Source organism: Tachyglossus aculeatus, chromosome 21, assembly GCF_015852505.1.
Source record: "Tachyglossus aculeatus isolate mTacAcu1 chromosome 21, mTacAcu1.pri, whole genome shotgun sequence".
Lineage (NCBI taxonomy): Eukaryota > Metazoa > Chordata > Mammalia > Monotremata > Tachyglossidae > Tachyglossus > Tachyglossus aculeatus.
The window spans coordinates 14,211,191-14,227,237 of NC_052086.1; the positions used below are offsets into that span (position 1 = coordinate 14,211,191).

At 64.2% G+C, this 16,047-nt stretch overlaps 1 protein-coding gene across 1 annotated transcript in view; it reads left to right on the forward strand.

Annotated features, from left to right (window-relative positions):
• The first annotated feature begins 658 nt into the window (after positions 1 to 658).
• LOC119942063 (Snf2 related CREBBP activator protein) overlaps positions 659 to 16,047 on the forward strand; it is a 30,669-nt gene continuing 15,280 nt past the window's right edge. The window contains 24 exon segments of the mRNA XM_038762717.1: positions 659 to 882; positions 3,255 to 3,328; positions 3,616 to 3,902; positions 4,117 to 4,368; positions 5,652 to 5,837; positions 6,134 to 6,274; positions 7,411 to 7,614; positions 7,616 to 7,652; positions 7,730 to 7,995; positions 9,819 to 9,909; positions 10,015 to 10,104; positions 10,353 to 10,559; positions 10,639 to 11,012; positions 11,121 to 11,298; positions 11,732 to 11,868; positions 12,472 to 12,641; positions 12,834 to 13,026; positions 13,146 to 13,282; positions 13,380 to 13,566; positions 13,733 to 13,902; positions 14,521 to 14,795; positions 14,939 to 15,163; positions 15,409 to 15,573; positions 15,794 to 15,979. Coding sequence (XP_038618645.1) covers positions 3,849 to 3,902; positions 4,117 to 4,368; positions 5,652 to 5,837; positions 6,134 to 6,274; positions 7,411 to 7,614; positions 7,616 to 7,652; positions 7,730 to 7,995; positions 9,819 to 9,909; positions 10,015 to 10,104; positions 10,353 to 10,559; positions 10,639 to 11,012; positions 11,121 to 11,298; positions 11,732 to 11,868; positions 12,472 to 12,641; positions 12,834 to 13,026; positions 13,146 to 13,282; positions 13,380 to 13,566; positions 13,733 to 13,902; positions 14,521 to 14,795; positions 14,939 to 15,163; positions 15,409 to 15,573; positions 15,794 to 15,979 — 3,925 coding nt within the window. The 5' untranslated portion in view covers positions 659 to 882; positions 3,255 to 3,328; positions 3,616 to 3,848.

Below are 16,047 nucleotides of genomic sequence, written 5' to 3' on the forward strand. Positions count from 1 at the left end.
ATTGCCCAGTTGGGACTTCCGAAGCATTTAATCCAGCGCTCCACACCCAGTGAGCGCTCAACAAATAAGACTGACTGAATCTATAATTCTATTTATCTATTTTGATGGTTTTGACGCCTGTCTCCTTGCTTTGTTATCCGTCTCCCCCTTCTACCCTGTGAGCCTGTTGTTGGGTTGGGAACGTCTACGTTGCCCAGTTGGGACTTTGGAAGCATTTTGTCCAGCTCTCCGCACCCAGTGAGCGCTCAGTAAATACAACTGACTGAATAAATCTATAATTCTATTTATCCATTTTGATGGTTTTGACGCCTGTCAAGTCCGTCTCCCCCTTCTAGCCTGCGAGCCCGTTGTTGGGTCGGGACCGTTGCCCAGTTGGTCTTTCCCAGCGTTTACTCAATAAATACGCCCTAACGACTAATTAGGGAAAGGGGGCCTCAAAAAGTGGGCTGAGGTAAACGACCCCATTGTGGGCCCGCGCCTCCCTTCTCTTCCTGTCAGCCCCCGCCCGCGCGCGCGCACGCGCTGTTCTCGCAGTCGCTCCCCCAACTCTCGCGAGAGGACGGGCCGGCGGCGGCGTGAGCGGCCGCGCGCCGGGCTGCTGCTGCTGCTGCTGGTGGTGGCGGCGGCGGCCGAGGGTGGCGGCGGCCATTTTGGCGAGGCCTCAGGAGCGGCGGCCTTTCGCGGGGACCTGCCTCCTCCTCCCCGACCCTCCCGCACCCCGGCCCCGACCGAAGAGGCGGCGGTGGACCCGCGCCCGCGGAAACGGACGCTCCCGGGCCGGGGGGGGGAAACCTCCGCCGGCGGCTGCCCGGGGAAGACCCTCCCCCCTCCCTTTTGCGCGGAAGGCGGGGGCGGCGCGCGCGCGCGCCCCCGAGGACGCAGGTAAGGAGACAAGATGGCGGGCGCCACCCCCCCCCCCCCCCCCACCTCCCCGGCCGGAGTTGCGCGCGCAGCGCGCCGCTCCCCCCCCCCGCCCCTCGGGGCGCTGCGCGCGCAACTCCAGCCGGGGCCCCCCAGGCGCTGCGCGGAACGGCCGGCGCGCGCGCGCCCCTAGACGGCGAGGCCGGTCCGGCTTCCCGCCCTTCCGCGCGCGCGTGCGCGCGCCCGAATGTGCTTCAGAGGCGCGCGCGAGACCCAGGTGCGCCCCTGACTGCGCGCGTGCTCGTGTCCCCTACTCGGGCACTCCCGCTCCCCCCCATCCGTACCCTCCCGGACGCGCGCGCGAGGGGAGGAGGATGCCCAATGGGGCAAAGGAGTGACCACTTTCCCTTCTCCCCTGCGCGTGCGCGCGCGTGGGGCTGGAGTTTGGGTGGGAGCCCGTGGGCGCGCGCGCTCGCTTCCCCCCTTTTTTCCCCTCCACTGCGCACGCGCAGCTCTTCTTTGCCGGGGACCGGCTTGTGGGGGGGCCCGCGCGCGCGCGCGCTCGCCCCCCCTTTCCCCTGCACTGCGCACGCGCAGCTCGTCCTTGCCGGGGTCCGGCGCGGGGGGGCGCGCGAGCGCTCCCTCCCCCTGCCCCTCCACTGCGCACGCGCAGCTCTTTGCCGGGGCCCGGCGCGGGGGGGCGCGCGAGCGCTCCCTCCCCATTCCCTTCCACTGCGCACGCGCAGCTCTTTGCCGGGGCCCGGCGCTGGGGGGCGCGCGAGCGCTCCCTCTCCCTGCCCCTCCACTGCGCACGCGCAGCTCTGTGCCAGGGCCCGGCGTGGGGGGCGCGCGCGCGCGCTCTGTCCCTCTTCTCCTCCACTGCGCACGCGCAGCTCTTTGCCGGGGCCCGGCGTGAGGGGGCGCGCGCGCGCGCTAGGGGCGGGGACGCGCGGCAAGGGACCGGGCGGGCTGATTGATAGGGTGAGTAATAATAATAATAATAATAGTAATAATAATAATAATAATAGTATTTGTTAAACGCTTACTATGTGCCAAGCACTGTTCTAAGCGCCGGGGACATACAAGGCGATCAGGTTGTCCCACGTGGGGCTCCCAGCCTCCATCCCCATTTTCCAGACGAGGGAACTGAGGCCCAGAGAAGTGAAGTGGCCTACCCAGGGCCACCCAGCAGACAAGTGGCGGAGCCGGGATTGGAACCCACGACCTCCGACTCCCAAGCCCGTCTTGCCAGTCAGTCAATCAATCGTATTTATTGAGCGCCTGCTGTGTGCAGAGCACTGGACGAAGCGCTTGCCACTGAGCCACGCTGCTTCTCTGGTGGTGCGTGGGGGGGGTGGAAGGTCAGAGGTCAATCAATCGTATTTATTGAGCGCTTACTGTGTGCAGAGCACTGTACTAAGCGCTTGGGAAGTACAAGTTGGGCCGGGGGGGATCCGGTCATGGGAGGGGGGACAGAGGCTATCCAGTGTCCTGGGGAGGGAGGGGTGATTGGCGAGGACGAGGGGGTGTCAAGCTTCCCCAGGGGACTTGGGGTGATAAACACCGGTGAGAAGGTAGATCAGGTCATGAGGGAGCAGGTTGCCAGGAAAAATGTCAAAAGGAGCTTCCTTTAAATCCTGAAGGAATACTTCCCGGGAGCCAACTAAGTGGAACCCCTTTTCAGCTTCCGGGTGCAGAGTAATTCCCCGCGCGATCACCTGTTCCTCCAGATCCGAGTCCTTGTGAGATCTGATTTGTCCCCGAACCGCTCCGACTCTGGAAGCGAACGGTACCGTTAGGGGGGAAGTAAGAAACCTCCCAAGAGCCACCCCGAAGTAAGGGCGGGTCTGATGATGAGCGGTCACTTTCCACGCCATTCCTAAGATACCAAGGGTCTGCGTTTCCCGTGCACGCTGTACATTCCTGGGGATCGGAGGGCTTCCGCCTCAAACTGGGAGTTCCACGTGGGACGGGGCTTGTGTCTGACCTGATTATCTTGCGTCCGCCTCTGTGCTTACTAAACACACAGCAAGGGCTTAACAGATGTTATCGTTATTAGCGTTATTGATACTAATAACAATTCCTTAGCCTTTCTTTCTTTTGGCTGCTCGGGTCCTTTTCCACAGTGCCAGTTTCGTCTTTCCTTGGGCTGTAAGAGTCTTCCTTCCCACAGCTGTCTTATGCCATCCCTTTTCCCCCCTCCCTGGATTCAAGCTCCTCTTCCTCTCTTTTCACCCCTTCCTCCGTACCTAAGAATCGACTCCCACCACACCGTCGGGTGGATAGAAATCGAGGGAGGCAGCAGGCTCTACAGTGGGCTGGGCAGAGTCGAGAGGGTCTCCTCCACCACTCCTAGTTGCCGATGGCTCCCTTCCCCGCTCCCCTCGTTTCAGGTGTGCTTTCTTTCGATACGGCGGCACCGTGGAAGTGCAGACTTTCACGGCGGGCGTGGTCTCAGCTCACACAGGTGAGGAGAGGATGGTGGCTCCTTGGCCCAGCGGGGAGGAACTGGAGATGCGGGGGTGATTAGGGCGGCCCGGGGGAGAGAAGCGATCGCAGTCGGTTTTCGGTCCTCCGGAAGGGATCGGTAACGTTAACGGAGGGTCAGAGCTGGGCCTCTCGGACAACGATAGTAGGAGAGGAGACTCCGGCGGAACTGGGTGGTTTGGTTTTTCATTTTCTCCCCCGCTTCCCTCCTCTGCGCTCTCCTGAGCCGTCTCTCCCGATCCGTCATCCCTTCTACCCCCGCGGCAGGCACAGCAGAGGCCAGTGGACCTGAGCGGAGGCTGGGACGCCCCGGGGGGCCCCGGGCCCTGGACGGCGGGTCCCGGTGGCCAGCGGCCCAGAATGAGGCCGGTTCCCAGCATGCCCTGCAGCCGGACGCCAGCCCCTCGGCCAGCAGCAGCAGCAGCAGCAGCAGCGGTGGTGACGGTGGTGACGACGACACCATCCTCCAGGCACCTAGCGTGGACCCCGGGGGTGGGACCATGCAGAGCAGCCCCTCCCCCATCCACCCGCCGCTCCCAGTTCTGCAGTCCCAGGTGAGCGAAGGCGGCCGGAGGACCGTGTGGGGGGGGATTGAAGAGTGGGCACGGTCCTTCCCCCTCCCCTGCGAGGCTCGAAGCGTTCGGAGGAGATCGACGGGGTGGCTGAGCTCCTCTCTGAGGAAGGAGTGAGCCGCCTGAGGGTGGGGATTAGGAGCGGGCTGTCCTCTCCCCGCTCCTCCCCAATCCGTCCCCCCGCCCCTCTGCGCAGATGGTGTCGGACAGCATGACGGGCAGCAACCCCGTGTCTCCAGCCTCGTCTGGCTCCCCGGCTTCAAGCGGGGCAGGCGGGCTGTCCCCGCAGCACCTGGCCCAGGACTCCTCCCTGGATGGGCCCCCTTGCTCTCTGGATGGGCCCGGCTTGCCCTTGGGAGGGCTGGGCCTGCCCCAGCCTGCCGACCCGTCCAGCCGAGGTCCCAAGTGGGAGAAGAGCCACGCCGAGATCGCCGAGCAAGCCAAGCACGTAGGTGGCGGGGCCGAGGCCTGACCGTCTTCCCCCCACCCCGTAGGCCCCTTGCTCCTCCTGGGCAGGGTTCGCCTCTCCCAACTCTTGGAGTGGACTTTCCCGAGCGTTTAGTCCAGTGCTCTGCACGCACACGGTGAGCGCTCAGCAAACACTGCCACTCGACTTCTCGGGGCCCTGGGAACCGTCAGAGAGGTCGCAGGTAGCCATCCTTCGCCGGCCCGGTCCCAACCGTCCCTTTAATCCCCGGCCCTTCTCGCTTTGCGCCTTCCCCATCGGTGGGTCCCGTGGATCTGCTTTGACATCCCCCCGTATCCCCGTGACTATTCTCCCTTCCTGCTGACTCACCCAGCTCCCCTCCAGCGTTTTGTTCTCTGTCTCCCCTTTTTAGACTGTGAGCGCACTGTTGGGTAGGGACTGTCTCTATATGTTGCCAACTTGGACTTTCCAAGCGCCTAGTACAGTGCTCTGCACACAGTAAGTGCTCAATAAATACGATTGATTGATTGATTGATCCAGCGCTGCCTGGCCCGGGCCTCTGGGACTCAATCAATCAGTCATTCGTATCTACTGAGCGCGTAATGCGTGAAGAGCGTTGTACTAAACCCTTGGAAGAGTACAACAGAACGGAGTTGGTAGTCACGTTCCCTGCCCACAACGAGCTCACACTCTAGAAGACATTTATTTATGTGTTTACTTATGTTAATGTTTATCTCTCCCTCTAAACTGTGAGCTCCCTGTAGGCAGGGAACGTGGTGTTATATTGTATTCTCTCAAGTACTTAGTACAGTGTTTTGCACTTAGTAAGCGCTCAAATATGATTGAACGAATTGAATGAAAGACTTCAGCAAACCCATCACCGTAGTAGTAGTAGTGGTAATAATAAAAAAGGTTCATGATGAATAGACTTAACTGGCCAAGCACTGTGCTAAACTTCAGGGTAGATACTAGGTTAGACCGAGCCCCCGTTCCACACGTGTCACTTTCCCTAGTACTTGCACGATGACGAGGCAGGAAGCTCTCTCTGTTTGCCCTCCCTCTCAGACTGGGAGCCGCGGGCTCTCTTGTGCGTGCCTCAGTGTTTGCTGTGTGCAGATGTTAAGTGCCATCGTTATTAATCTCTTAGCAGTAGTAACGGTCACAGTCGTAACGACGATAGCGGCGTTAATTTCACGGACCATCTCCTACTGCTTTTTCCGGCTCCCCTGTCCCGATGGGGTGGTTGAGGGTGGGAGCCGGCGACCCCCGTGTCTCTCTGACTTTCCCGTCTCCCCCCCCTCCAGGAAGCAGAGATCGAAACCCGGATTGCAGAGCTGCGGAAGGAGGGCTTCTGGTCCCTGAGGCGGCTTCCCAAGGTCCCCGAGCCCGTCCGGCCCAAAGGACACTGGGATTACCTGTGCGAAGAGATGCAGTGGCTTTCGGCCGACTTCGCTCAGGAGCGGCGTTGGAAGCGCGGGGTGGCCCGGAAGGTGAGCGAGTTCCACCCAGCGCGGCTGCTCGGTGCTCGAAATATCCCCCCCCGGGAAACGGAGAGGGCCGGAGAAGTCGGAAGGACCCGAAATAGGAACCCAAGGGCCTGGGAACGTGGCAGCCGTACCCCTCAGCCCCCGGATCTGAGTTCCTATTACCTGCTCCGGTGGAAGCGAGTTGGGAAGGTCTCGACCTCCCCCCTCCCGATTGGTTCTGCTCCAGTCCCTCGCTCGTGGGTCCGGAGGGCCGGCACGGGGCCGCCAAACGTCCGGGGGGGGTCCGGGTCCTCTCCCAGGTGGTGCGCATGGTGATCCGCCATCACGAGGAACAGCGTCAAAAGGAGGAGCGAGCCAAGCGGGAGGAGCAGGCCAAGTTGCGGCGCATCGCGGCCTCCATCGCCAAGGAGGTCAAGCAGTTCTGGAGCAACGTGGAGAAGGTGGGGAGGGCCGTGGGGCGGGCCGGGCGGGTCCTAGCCCCCTTCTAGTGGTAATCAGTCGGGGTCTGTCCGTGTGAGAGCCCGAGAAGCAGCGGGGCTCAGTGGAGAGAGCCTGGGCTTTGGAGTCAGAGGCCATGGGTTCAAGTCCCGGCTCCGCCAATTGTCAGCTGTGTGACTTTGGGCAAGTCACTTCACTTCTCTGGGCCTCAGTGACCTCATCTGTAAAATGGGGATGAAGACTGTGAGCCCCACACGGGGCAGTCTGATCACCTTGTATCCTCCCCAGTGCTTAGAACAGTGCTTTGCACATAGGGCTTAACAAATGCCGTCAGTATTATTACTATTATGGGTTCAAATCCCGGCTCCGCCACTTGTCAGCTGTGTTACTTTGGGCACGCCACTTCACTTCTCTGGGCCTCAGTGACCTCATCTGTAAAATGGGGATGAAGACTGTGAGCCCCACATGGGCAACCTGATCACCTTGTATCCTCCCCAGTGCTTTGCACATAGTAAGCGCTTAACAAATGCCATCAGTATTATTATTATGGGTTCAAATCCCGGCTCCGCCACTTGTCAGCTGTGTTACTTTGGGCACGCCACTTCACTGGGCCTCAGTTACCTCATCTGTAAAATGGGTATTAAGGTTGTGAGCCCCACATGGACCACCTGATCACCTTGTATCCTGCCCCGCGCTTAGAACAGTGCTTTGCACGTAGTAAGCGCTCAACAGATGCCACCGTTATTATTATTATTATCTCCCACCAGCCCCAGTTAGCCCGCGTGACTTCCAGGAACCCAGGGGGCCCTCACTCCACTCAAGGATCTGTCGCCCCTTCAACTCGGGGTGCCCTGGGGGCGGGGTGAAGCTTACGATGACTGTGGTGTTGGTTAAAGCGCCAGTTCTGTGCCAAACAGTGGGCTAAGCACTGAGGCAGATGCAAGATATTCAGGTCCCACAGGGGGTTCGAGTCTAAGTAGGAAGGAGCCCAGGAATTGAGTCCGCATTTTGCAGATGAGGGAACTGAGGCCCCGGGAAGTCAAGCGACTCGTCCAAGGCCCCGCAGCAGAAAAGGCGGGCGGGCGGCCAGTCATGCGGGCTCCCGGTGGCCCCGGGTGACCGGTTGACCTCCCGGCAGGTGGTTCAATTTAAGCAGCAGTCGCGCCTGGAGGAGAAGCGGAAGAAGGCCCTGGACCTGCAGTTGGACTTCATCGTGGGCCAGACGGAGAAGTACTCGGACCTGCTGAGCCAAAGCCTCAACCAGCCCCCGGCCCCCGCCCCGAGCAAGGCCGGCTCCTCCCCCGGCCTCGGCTCCTCCCACACCGGCTCCGCCGCTTCCAGCCCCCCCCCCGCCCCCCGCCCTCCGGTTCGACGACGAAGGTGGGTGCCCCCCCGGCCGCCCCTCCGGCCCCGACGACCCCCCACCGTCCCCGTGACGACGTCTCTTCCTTCCCAAGACGGGGACTTCCAGCCCCAGGAAGAAGAGGAGGAGGACGACGAGGAGACCATCGAGGTGGAAGAGCAGCAGGAGGGCAACGACGTGGAGGCGAGGCGGCGGGAGATCGAGCTGCTGAGGCGGGAGGGGGAGCTGCCCTTGGAGGAGCTGCTCCGCTCTCTGCCCCCCCAGCTGCTGGCAGCTCCCTCCAGTCCTTCCAGCGACGGCGACTCCCGAGATGCCCTGGAGGAGGATGGCGAGGAAGAAGAGCCCCCCCGGGGGCCGAAGGTGCCCACGGCTGAGGGGGTGGAGGGGCGGAAGATGGGCGACCGAACGCTGGGTGCCGGGGGGGAGGGAAGGGAGAGGGAGCTGGAGAGAGCCTCTTGAGAAAGTAGATAAGCGGGGCAGGGGTGGGCGGGCCCAGCCGGAGGGCCTCAGCCCGTCGGAGACCCAGCTTGGGGGTGCGGGAGGGGGCCGAGGCAAGCAGGAGTTGGAGGGAGGAGGGGAAGAGCAGCCCTTAGGAGCTTTGAGTGGTATTTGGGGTCAGGGGTCACGCTAGAGGAGTGGTGGCGGGGGGTGGGGAAGGGGAGGCGGTAGCGTGAGAAGCAGCGTGGCTCAGTGGGAAGAGCCCCGGCTTTGGAGTCAGAGGTCACGGGTTCAATCCCCAGCTCCGCCAGCTATCAGCTAGGTGACTTTGGGCGAGTCACTTCACTTCTCTGGGCCTCAGTTCCCCCATCTGTCAAATGGGGATGAAAATCACGAGCCCCCCCGTGGGACAACCCGATCACCTTGTAATCAATCAATCGTATTTATTGAGCGCTTACTGTGCGCAGAGCACTGTACTAAGCGCTTGGGAAGTACAAGTTGGCAACGTATAGAGACGGTCCCTGCCCAACAGTGGGCTCACAGTCTAGAAGGGGGAGACAGAGTACAAAGCGAAACATATTAGCAAAATAAAATGAATAGAATAGATATGTACAAGTAAAATAAACCAGTAAATAGAGTAATAAATATGTACAAACATGTATACGTATATACAGGTGCTGTGGGGAAGGGAAGGAGGTAAGGCGGGGGGGATGGAGAGGGGGAGGAGCGGGAGAGGAAGGAGGGGGCTCAGTCTGGGAAGGCCTCCTGGAGGAGGTGAGCTCTCAAGTAGGGCCTTGAAGGGAGGAAGAGAGCTAGCTTGGCGGATGTGCAGAGGGAGGCCATTCCGGGCCAGGGGGAGGACGTGGGCTGGGGGTCAACGGCAGGACAGGCAAGAACGAGGCACGATGAGGAGATTAGCGGCAGAGGAGCGGAGGGTGCGGGCTGAGCTGTAGAAGGAGAGAAGGGAGGTGAGGTAGGAGGGGGCGAGGGGATGGACAGCTTTGAAGCCCAGGGTGAGGAGTTTCTGCCTGATGCGCAGGTTGATTGGTAGCCACTGGAGATTTTTGAGAAGGGGACTGACATGCCCAGAGCGTTTCTGGACAAAGACAATCCGGGCAGCGGCGTGAAGCATGGATTGAAGTGGGGAGAGACACGAGGACGGGAGATCGGAGAGGAGGCTGATACAGTAGTCCAGACGGGATAGGATGAGAGCTTGAACGAGCAGGGTAGCGGTTCGGATGGAGAGGAAAGGGCGGATCTTGGCAATGTTGCGGAGCTGAGACCGGCAGGTTTTGGTGACGGCTTGGATGTGAGGGGTGAAGGAGAGAGCGGAGTCGAGGATGACGCCAAGGTTGCGGGCTTGTGAGACGGGAAGGATGGTAGTCTTGTAATCTCCCCAGCGGTTAAAATAGTGCCTTGCACATAGTAAGCACTTAATAAATGCCGTCGTTGTTATTATTATTTCCAAAAACCCAGCACTTTCACAGGTCCGCCTCTGGTTGTGGGGCACGGATTTGGTAGCTGGTGCTGAAAGCAGAACCCTCGGTCACTTCCTCGCCCTGGGCTTGGGCCACGGGCAAGAGTGACTCAAGGGGACAGAGGGCGTCTTCTCGGGGGAGTCGGGGAGCCCTGACCGCCACCATCATCATCAGTACTTATTAAGCACTTACTACGTGCAGAGAACTGTACTAAATGCTCGGGAGAGTACAACGACTCCCCGCCGTTTTTCTTTTCCCCTCCTTCAGGGCCGGCCGCCGGCCCCCGGCCCCCAATGTAACAAGCGGCCGTGGCCTCTCGACGAAGAGGACAAGGAGTTTTCGGCCAACGAGGACGAAGGTCAGCCCCTCGGGACTCGCTCCCCCGAGCCCTTTCCCCTCAGCGCCGCTTCCCCGGCCGCCCGGGCCCCTCCGCTCACGGAGCCCCGCCTCCCCTCTCCCGCAGCGGAGGACGAAGAGGACACAATCGCGGCGGAGGAGCGGTTGGCCGGGGAAGTGGATCACGCCACGGAGCTGAGCGAGCTGGCCAGGGAAGGTGAAGGAGGCGCGCGGTGGTGGCGGCCGGGCAGGGGAGGGGGCCGGATCGGGGGCGGCGCGTCCCCGTCACCACCCCCGGGCCTCGAACGCGGGTCCAGGAGCCCCTGCCCGTCTGAGGAGTGACAAGGCAGCCCACCCTTGGCGATCTCCTCTCCCCGTCGTCGCCCGCCCAAGTGGGGTCCGAGTTCCGGCCAGCCGGGAGCCGTTGGGAGCGGGGCCGCAGGCTGACTGGTGGCCCTCCTGCAGGAGAGCTGTCCATGGAGGAATTGCTGCAGCGTTACGCGGGGGCCTACGCCGCCGACGCCTCGCCCCCGCCCTCCGAGAGCACCAGCGAGGCCGAAGATGAGGAAGGAGCCAGTAGCTCGGGCCGCGAAGAGGAGGAGGAGGAGGAGGAACAGGAGGAGGACGAGGAGGAGGAAGAGCCCTCCCAGGAGGACAGCAGCAGTCAGTCTGGTACGTGGGAAGGGAAGCGTGGTGGGGGGGGACTACTCGGACAGGGGAGCGGGGAGAGCCAAGCTGCCTCTTTCTCCAGAATCGGCTGAGGAACCCAGTGAGGAGGAAGAGGAGGAGGAGGAGGACGACGACGACGACTCCGAAGAGGACGAGGCCAGCGACGATTCCGAGTCAGAGGGGTTGGAGTCGGAGGAGTCGGAGGACGGGTCACGGTCCCGGGGCCAGTCGGAGGAGGAGGAGGAGGAGGAAGAGGAGGAGGAGGAGGATGAAGAGGAAGATTTCGGGGTGGAGTTTTTGCTGGCCCAGGACGAGGAGCGGAGTGAAACCGAGGGAGGCAGCGACCCTCCCACCCCGGGACCTCCGGCCTCCCTGGGTCCCAAGAAGGAGATTACCGACATCGCCGCTGCGGCCGAGAGCCTCCAGCCCAAGGGCTACACGCTGGCCACCACCCAGGTACTGCCACCCCCCTGCCTTCTGCCCCATACCTCCCTCCCCCCCCGCCGTCCCCGCCCCCTCGGTCATCCCTCGCCTCGACCCCGGCCCTCTCCTCCGGCCGAGTAGGTGAAGACGCCCATCCCCCTGCTGCTGAGGGGCCAGCTGCGCGAGTATCAGCACATCGGGCTGGACTGGCTGGTGACCATGTACGAGAAGAAGCTCAACGGCATCCTCGCCGACGAGATGGGGCTGGGCAAGACCATCCAGACCATCTCCCTGCTGGCCCACCTGGCTTGTGAAAAGGGTAATCCTCTGTGGGGCGGGCCGGTGAAGGGGCGCGCGCCACCTCGCCCCAGGGCTACTTCCTGCCCTGTTCCCACGTAGACTGGAGAAAGAGGGGACCCCCCAGCCCACCCTGGGCACCCGGAACGGCACCCCAAGTCTCTCTCTCGGTCCCACCCCCGCCGGGCCAGGTGATGAGGATCGTGGGGTCCCCCGGACCCAGCCCCGGAGGTCCAGAGATGGCGATGAGCCGCACACTCGCACACAGCGCCCGAGCGAGCACACACAATTCCTGCGGGACTGGGAGCCGGGAATTGGAGAGGAGGGTCCCGAGGTGGGGCCGGCCCCGGGGGGCTGGTGGAGGAGGAGGGTCCGGGCTGAGGCCGGGGAACCGGCGGGGGCCGGAGTTCTGGGACTCTGCGTAACCGCTGCCCTCCCCCACCCCCTCCGAACAGGTAACTGGGGTCCCCACTTGATCATCGTCCCCACCAGTGTGATGTTGAACTGGGAGATGGAACTAAAGCGCTGGTGCCCCAGCTTTAAGATCCTTACTTACTATGGGGCCCAGAAGGAGAGAAAACTGAAGCGGCAGGTCAGGCTCTCCCTCTTCTCCAGAGCCCTCCTTTCCTTCCCGCTGTTCCGTCTCTCGTTTCTCTTTCCTCCCCTCCCCGCCATCCCCTGCCCTCCTCCCTCCCTCCCGCCCCCTCCCCCGCTAAGCTGTTTTCCGCCTCCCTTCCCTCGCGCTCCCTCCCGGCACACTGCATGGACTGTAATCCCGGAGTCTCCCGTTCGGAGCCGAGTGCCCCCTTCCCCCTTGTCGGGCTCCCGGACGGGGTGGGGCAGGGGGGCACCAGCCTGAGGCAGCACGTGTCCGGGTGCGGTGGTGGGCAACGGACCCCTCTCGACGGGCGGGATTTCTGGTATCGGTCGGCGCCCTCCTGGCCCTCCTTCCGGGTTTGCCTGGAGTCGTGGTTGCCGCCCTTTTCCACCCCCAGCCCCCGCTCCCCGGCGGGAAGCCAGGGTGGCACGAGCCCGTCGGCCACGGCTCAGACGGACCCATCCTCTCCCCCCCTCTCCCGCCCAAGGCCCATCTTCCGAACTCTCCCCGGGAACTCCTTTTCTGGGCCCCGGACCCCCTTTCCCCTCTCCCCCTGAACTCTGCCTCTCCCTGCCGTTGCCTCCCGTGGTCCCTCAGGGCTGGACGAAGCCCAACGCCTTCCACGTCTGCATCACGTCCTACAAGCTGGTGCTGCAGGACCACCAGGCCTTCCGGCGCAAGAACTGGCGCTACCTCATCCTGGACGAAGCTCAGAACATCAAGAACTTCAAGTCCCAGCGCTGGCAGTCGCTGCTCAATTTCAACAGGTGGGATGGGGGTTCAGAGGGAGAGAGAAAGACTCGGGGGGCTGGGAGGAGACCGCGGCTGGGAGCGGGACGTGGTGTTTCCCTGGAAGCCGCAGGGAAGGGGGGCCGTGGGAGGCCCGGGCCACGCCGGGAAGGGCGGTGGGGCTCGGAGCCCCGGCTCTGCTAACCGTTCCCCCCGCTCCCTCCCCACAGCCAGCGACGCCTGCTCCTGACTGGGACGCCCCTCCAGAACAGCCTGATGGAGCTGTGGTCCCTGATGCACTTCCTGATGCCCCATGTCTTCCAGTCCCACCGCGAATTCAAGGAATGGTTCTCCAATCCCCTGACGGGCATGATTGAGGGCAGCCAGGAGTACAACGAGGGGCTGGTCAAGCGACTCCACAAGGTAGGGGGGTGGGGCGGGCCGGGTCCTCGAGAGGCCCGAGCGGCATCGCCCGGGAGGGGCCGGGGGCCGCGAGGACTGAGGGGAAGGAGATGAAAGCCGTCCCCCCGACCGGTCCGTAGGTGCTGCGCCCCTTCCTGCTCCGCCGGGTGAAGGTGGATGTGGAAAAGCAGATGCCCAAGAAGTACGAGCACGTGATCCGCTGCCGGCTCTCCAAGCGCCAGCGCTGCCTCTACGATGACTTCATGGCCCAAGCCACGTGAGTCCGCCGGGGCCCCAGGTGGGCAGGGGCGGCCGGCAGGCAGGGAGCGGCTGGTCCTCACGCTCGGGGCCTCCTCTCCCTCTCCCCCTGGCAGGACCAAGGAGACGCTGGCCACCGGTCACTTCATGAGCGTCATCAACATCTTGATGCAGCTGCGTAAGGTCTGCAACCACCCCAACCTGTTCGACCCCCGGCCCGTCACCTCGCCCTTCATCACTCCTGGCATCTGCCTCAGCACCGCCTCGTTGGTTCTGCGGGCCACCGACGTCCACCCCCTCCAGGCAAGCGGCCGCCCCCCGGGACCCAAGCCCGCCGCGGCCCCCCTTTCCTGCCCGTTTTCCCTCCCTTCCCCCACCTCCTCGGCCCGGTCCCCGGCCCCAGTCCCGCCGGCCGCACTGACCCCGCCTGTCCGTCCTCCTGTCTCCGTCCGGGCCGCCCCGACCGCAGCGGGTGGACATGGGCCGCTTCGACCTGATCGGGCTGGAGGGCCGAGTGTCCCGCTACGAGGCCGACACCTTCCTGCCCCGGCACCGCCTCTCCCGCCGGCTGCTGCTGGAGGTGGCCACCGCCCCCGACCCCCCGCCCCGGCCCAAGCCCGTCAAGATGAAGGTCAACAGGTACCGCGGGCGAGGGGGCACCGGCCAGAGGGGCGGAGGAATTGTCGGCGACCGACCCTTCGGTCGATCGGTAGTGGAGAGAGGACGGAGAAGCTGCTGGGGGGAAATCAGGGTGAGGGGTGAGAGCGGCGAAAGGAAGGATTGAAGGGAGGGAGGGTCCTTCCTCTTTCCTTGGTTGGACAATTCTTTTCCTCCATCCTTCTATGGGAATTCTGGTTCGCTGTGGTTCTCTTATCCCTGTATTCTCATTCTGTCCGGGGCTCGCTCTCCATCGGAGAAGCAGCTTGGCCCCGGCGGATAGAGCCTAGGCCTAGGGGTCCGAAGGACCTGGCTTTTAATCCCGGCTCCGCCACTTATCTGCTGCGTGACCCTGGGCAAGTCACTCCTGTGCCTCAGTTCCCTCCTCTGTAAAAGGGGGGATTAAAACGGTGAGCCTCGTGTGGGACATGGTTTCTGTCCAACCTGATTAGGTTGCGTCTACCCCAGCGCTTAGGGCAGGGCTCGGCACAAAGTAAGCGCTCAACAGATGCCGTCGTTGTCGTCTCCGATCTCGTGCCCGCTTTCCCTTCGGCTCGCTTGGGTCCGTCTGAATTTTCCGTCATCCCGTTCTTCCTGCAGGATGCTGCAGCCCGTGCCCAAGCCCGAGGGCCGGACGGTGGTGGTGGTCAACAACCCCCGGCCCGCCTCGGGACCCATCTCGGTCCGCCCCCCGCCAAGCCCCGAGCAGCCGGCCGGCCCCCCGGCATCCTGCCCGCTGACTTGCGGCCCCGCCACCCCGGCCCCTCTGCTGCTGTCGGCCGTCCCGCCCGGGGCATCGCACAACCCGGCTTCCCGCCCGGCGGGCCCCGTGCTGTTGCCCCCGCTGCAGTCCGGCGGCGGCCCCCTGCCCCACGGTGAGTTCGGGAACGCGAGCGGGGGCTCGGGGAGCCGGGCCAGGGCGATGACGGGGGACGGCTGGAGCGTGGTGCTTTCGGAGGCCGGGCCCGGGGGGAAGCAGGAGACTGTGGTTTCTGAAGGCCCGCCCCTGTGCCCGCAGTGCTGCCTCCCCCTCAGGGGGTGCCGGGAGGGACCCCCCGGCCCCCCACGCCGACCCTTCCCCCAAAGCCGGCTCCCCCCGCCCCGGTGCGCCTGAGTTCGGCCGGCCCGCCCAGCCTCTTGAAGCCCCTGACGGTGCCGCCCGGCTATGCCTTCCCCGCCGCCACGCCGAACCCCGGGGCTCAGCGCCTCATCCTCTCCCCCGACATGCAGGCCCGCCTTCCCTGTGAGTCTTCGGGACGTGGTGGCGGCGGCGGCGGGCTGGGGGGAGGACGGGAGCGTTGGCCCGCCGCGGGAACCGGGACGAAGGCCGGCGGAGGGAAGGCCGGGTGGGATAAGAAGAAAGGAGCCGGTTGCGGCCGGGCCCGGACTGGCAGGATTGAGTCCGCCTCCTCCCCGGCCCGGGCGACGTTTGCGGCGAGGCGGGGAGGCCCGGGAAGGGGCTGAGCCCGTCTTCTCCCTTCCCTTCAGCGGGAGAGGTGGTGAGCATCGGGCAGCTGGCCTCCTTGGCTCAGCGGCCGGTGGCCAGTACGGGGGGCAGCAAACCCCTGACCTTCCAGATCCAGGGCAACAAACTGACTCTGACTGGCGCCCAGGTGCGCCAGCTGGCCGTGGGGCAACCCCGCCCGCTGCAAAGTAGGTAAAACCCACCCCCCGCCCTGCCCCCTGCGCCCCGTCTCTCTGTCTCCTCTGCCCCGGCGTCCCCGTCCCCCCACCACGTCCCCCCGGGGTGGGCTGGAGAAGGGGCATCGGAGGGGTTGGGGTTTTGGGGGGGGCAGGAGGGGCCGGGGTTCGGGAGTCACCCCCCCACCAGACCGACGGCCTCTTGGCCCTCTCTTCCACCCCCCCCCCCCAGGGAACGTGGTGCACCTGGTGTCGGCCGGGGGCCAACACCACATCATCAGCCAGCCCGCCCACGTGGCCCTCATCCAGGCGGTGGCCCCGCCATCCGGCCCGGCCCCCGTCTCCGTGCTGCCCGCCCCGCCCCCCAGCAGCAGCCCCGCGCCCGCCGGCCTCAACCTCCCCCTCGCCGCCAATCAGGGTGAGGCGCGTCGGAGCCCCCCGTCCGGCCGGCCGGCTGGCGCCCGGCGGCGGAGGGGCGGGGGGAGG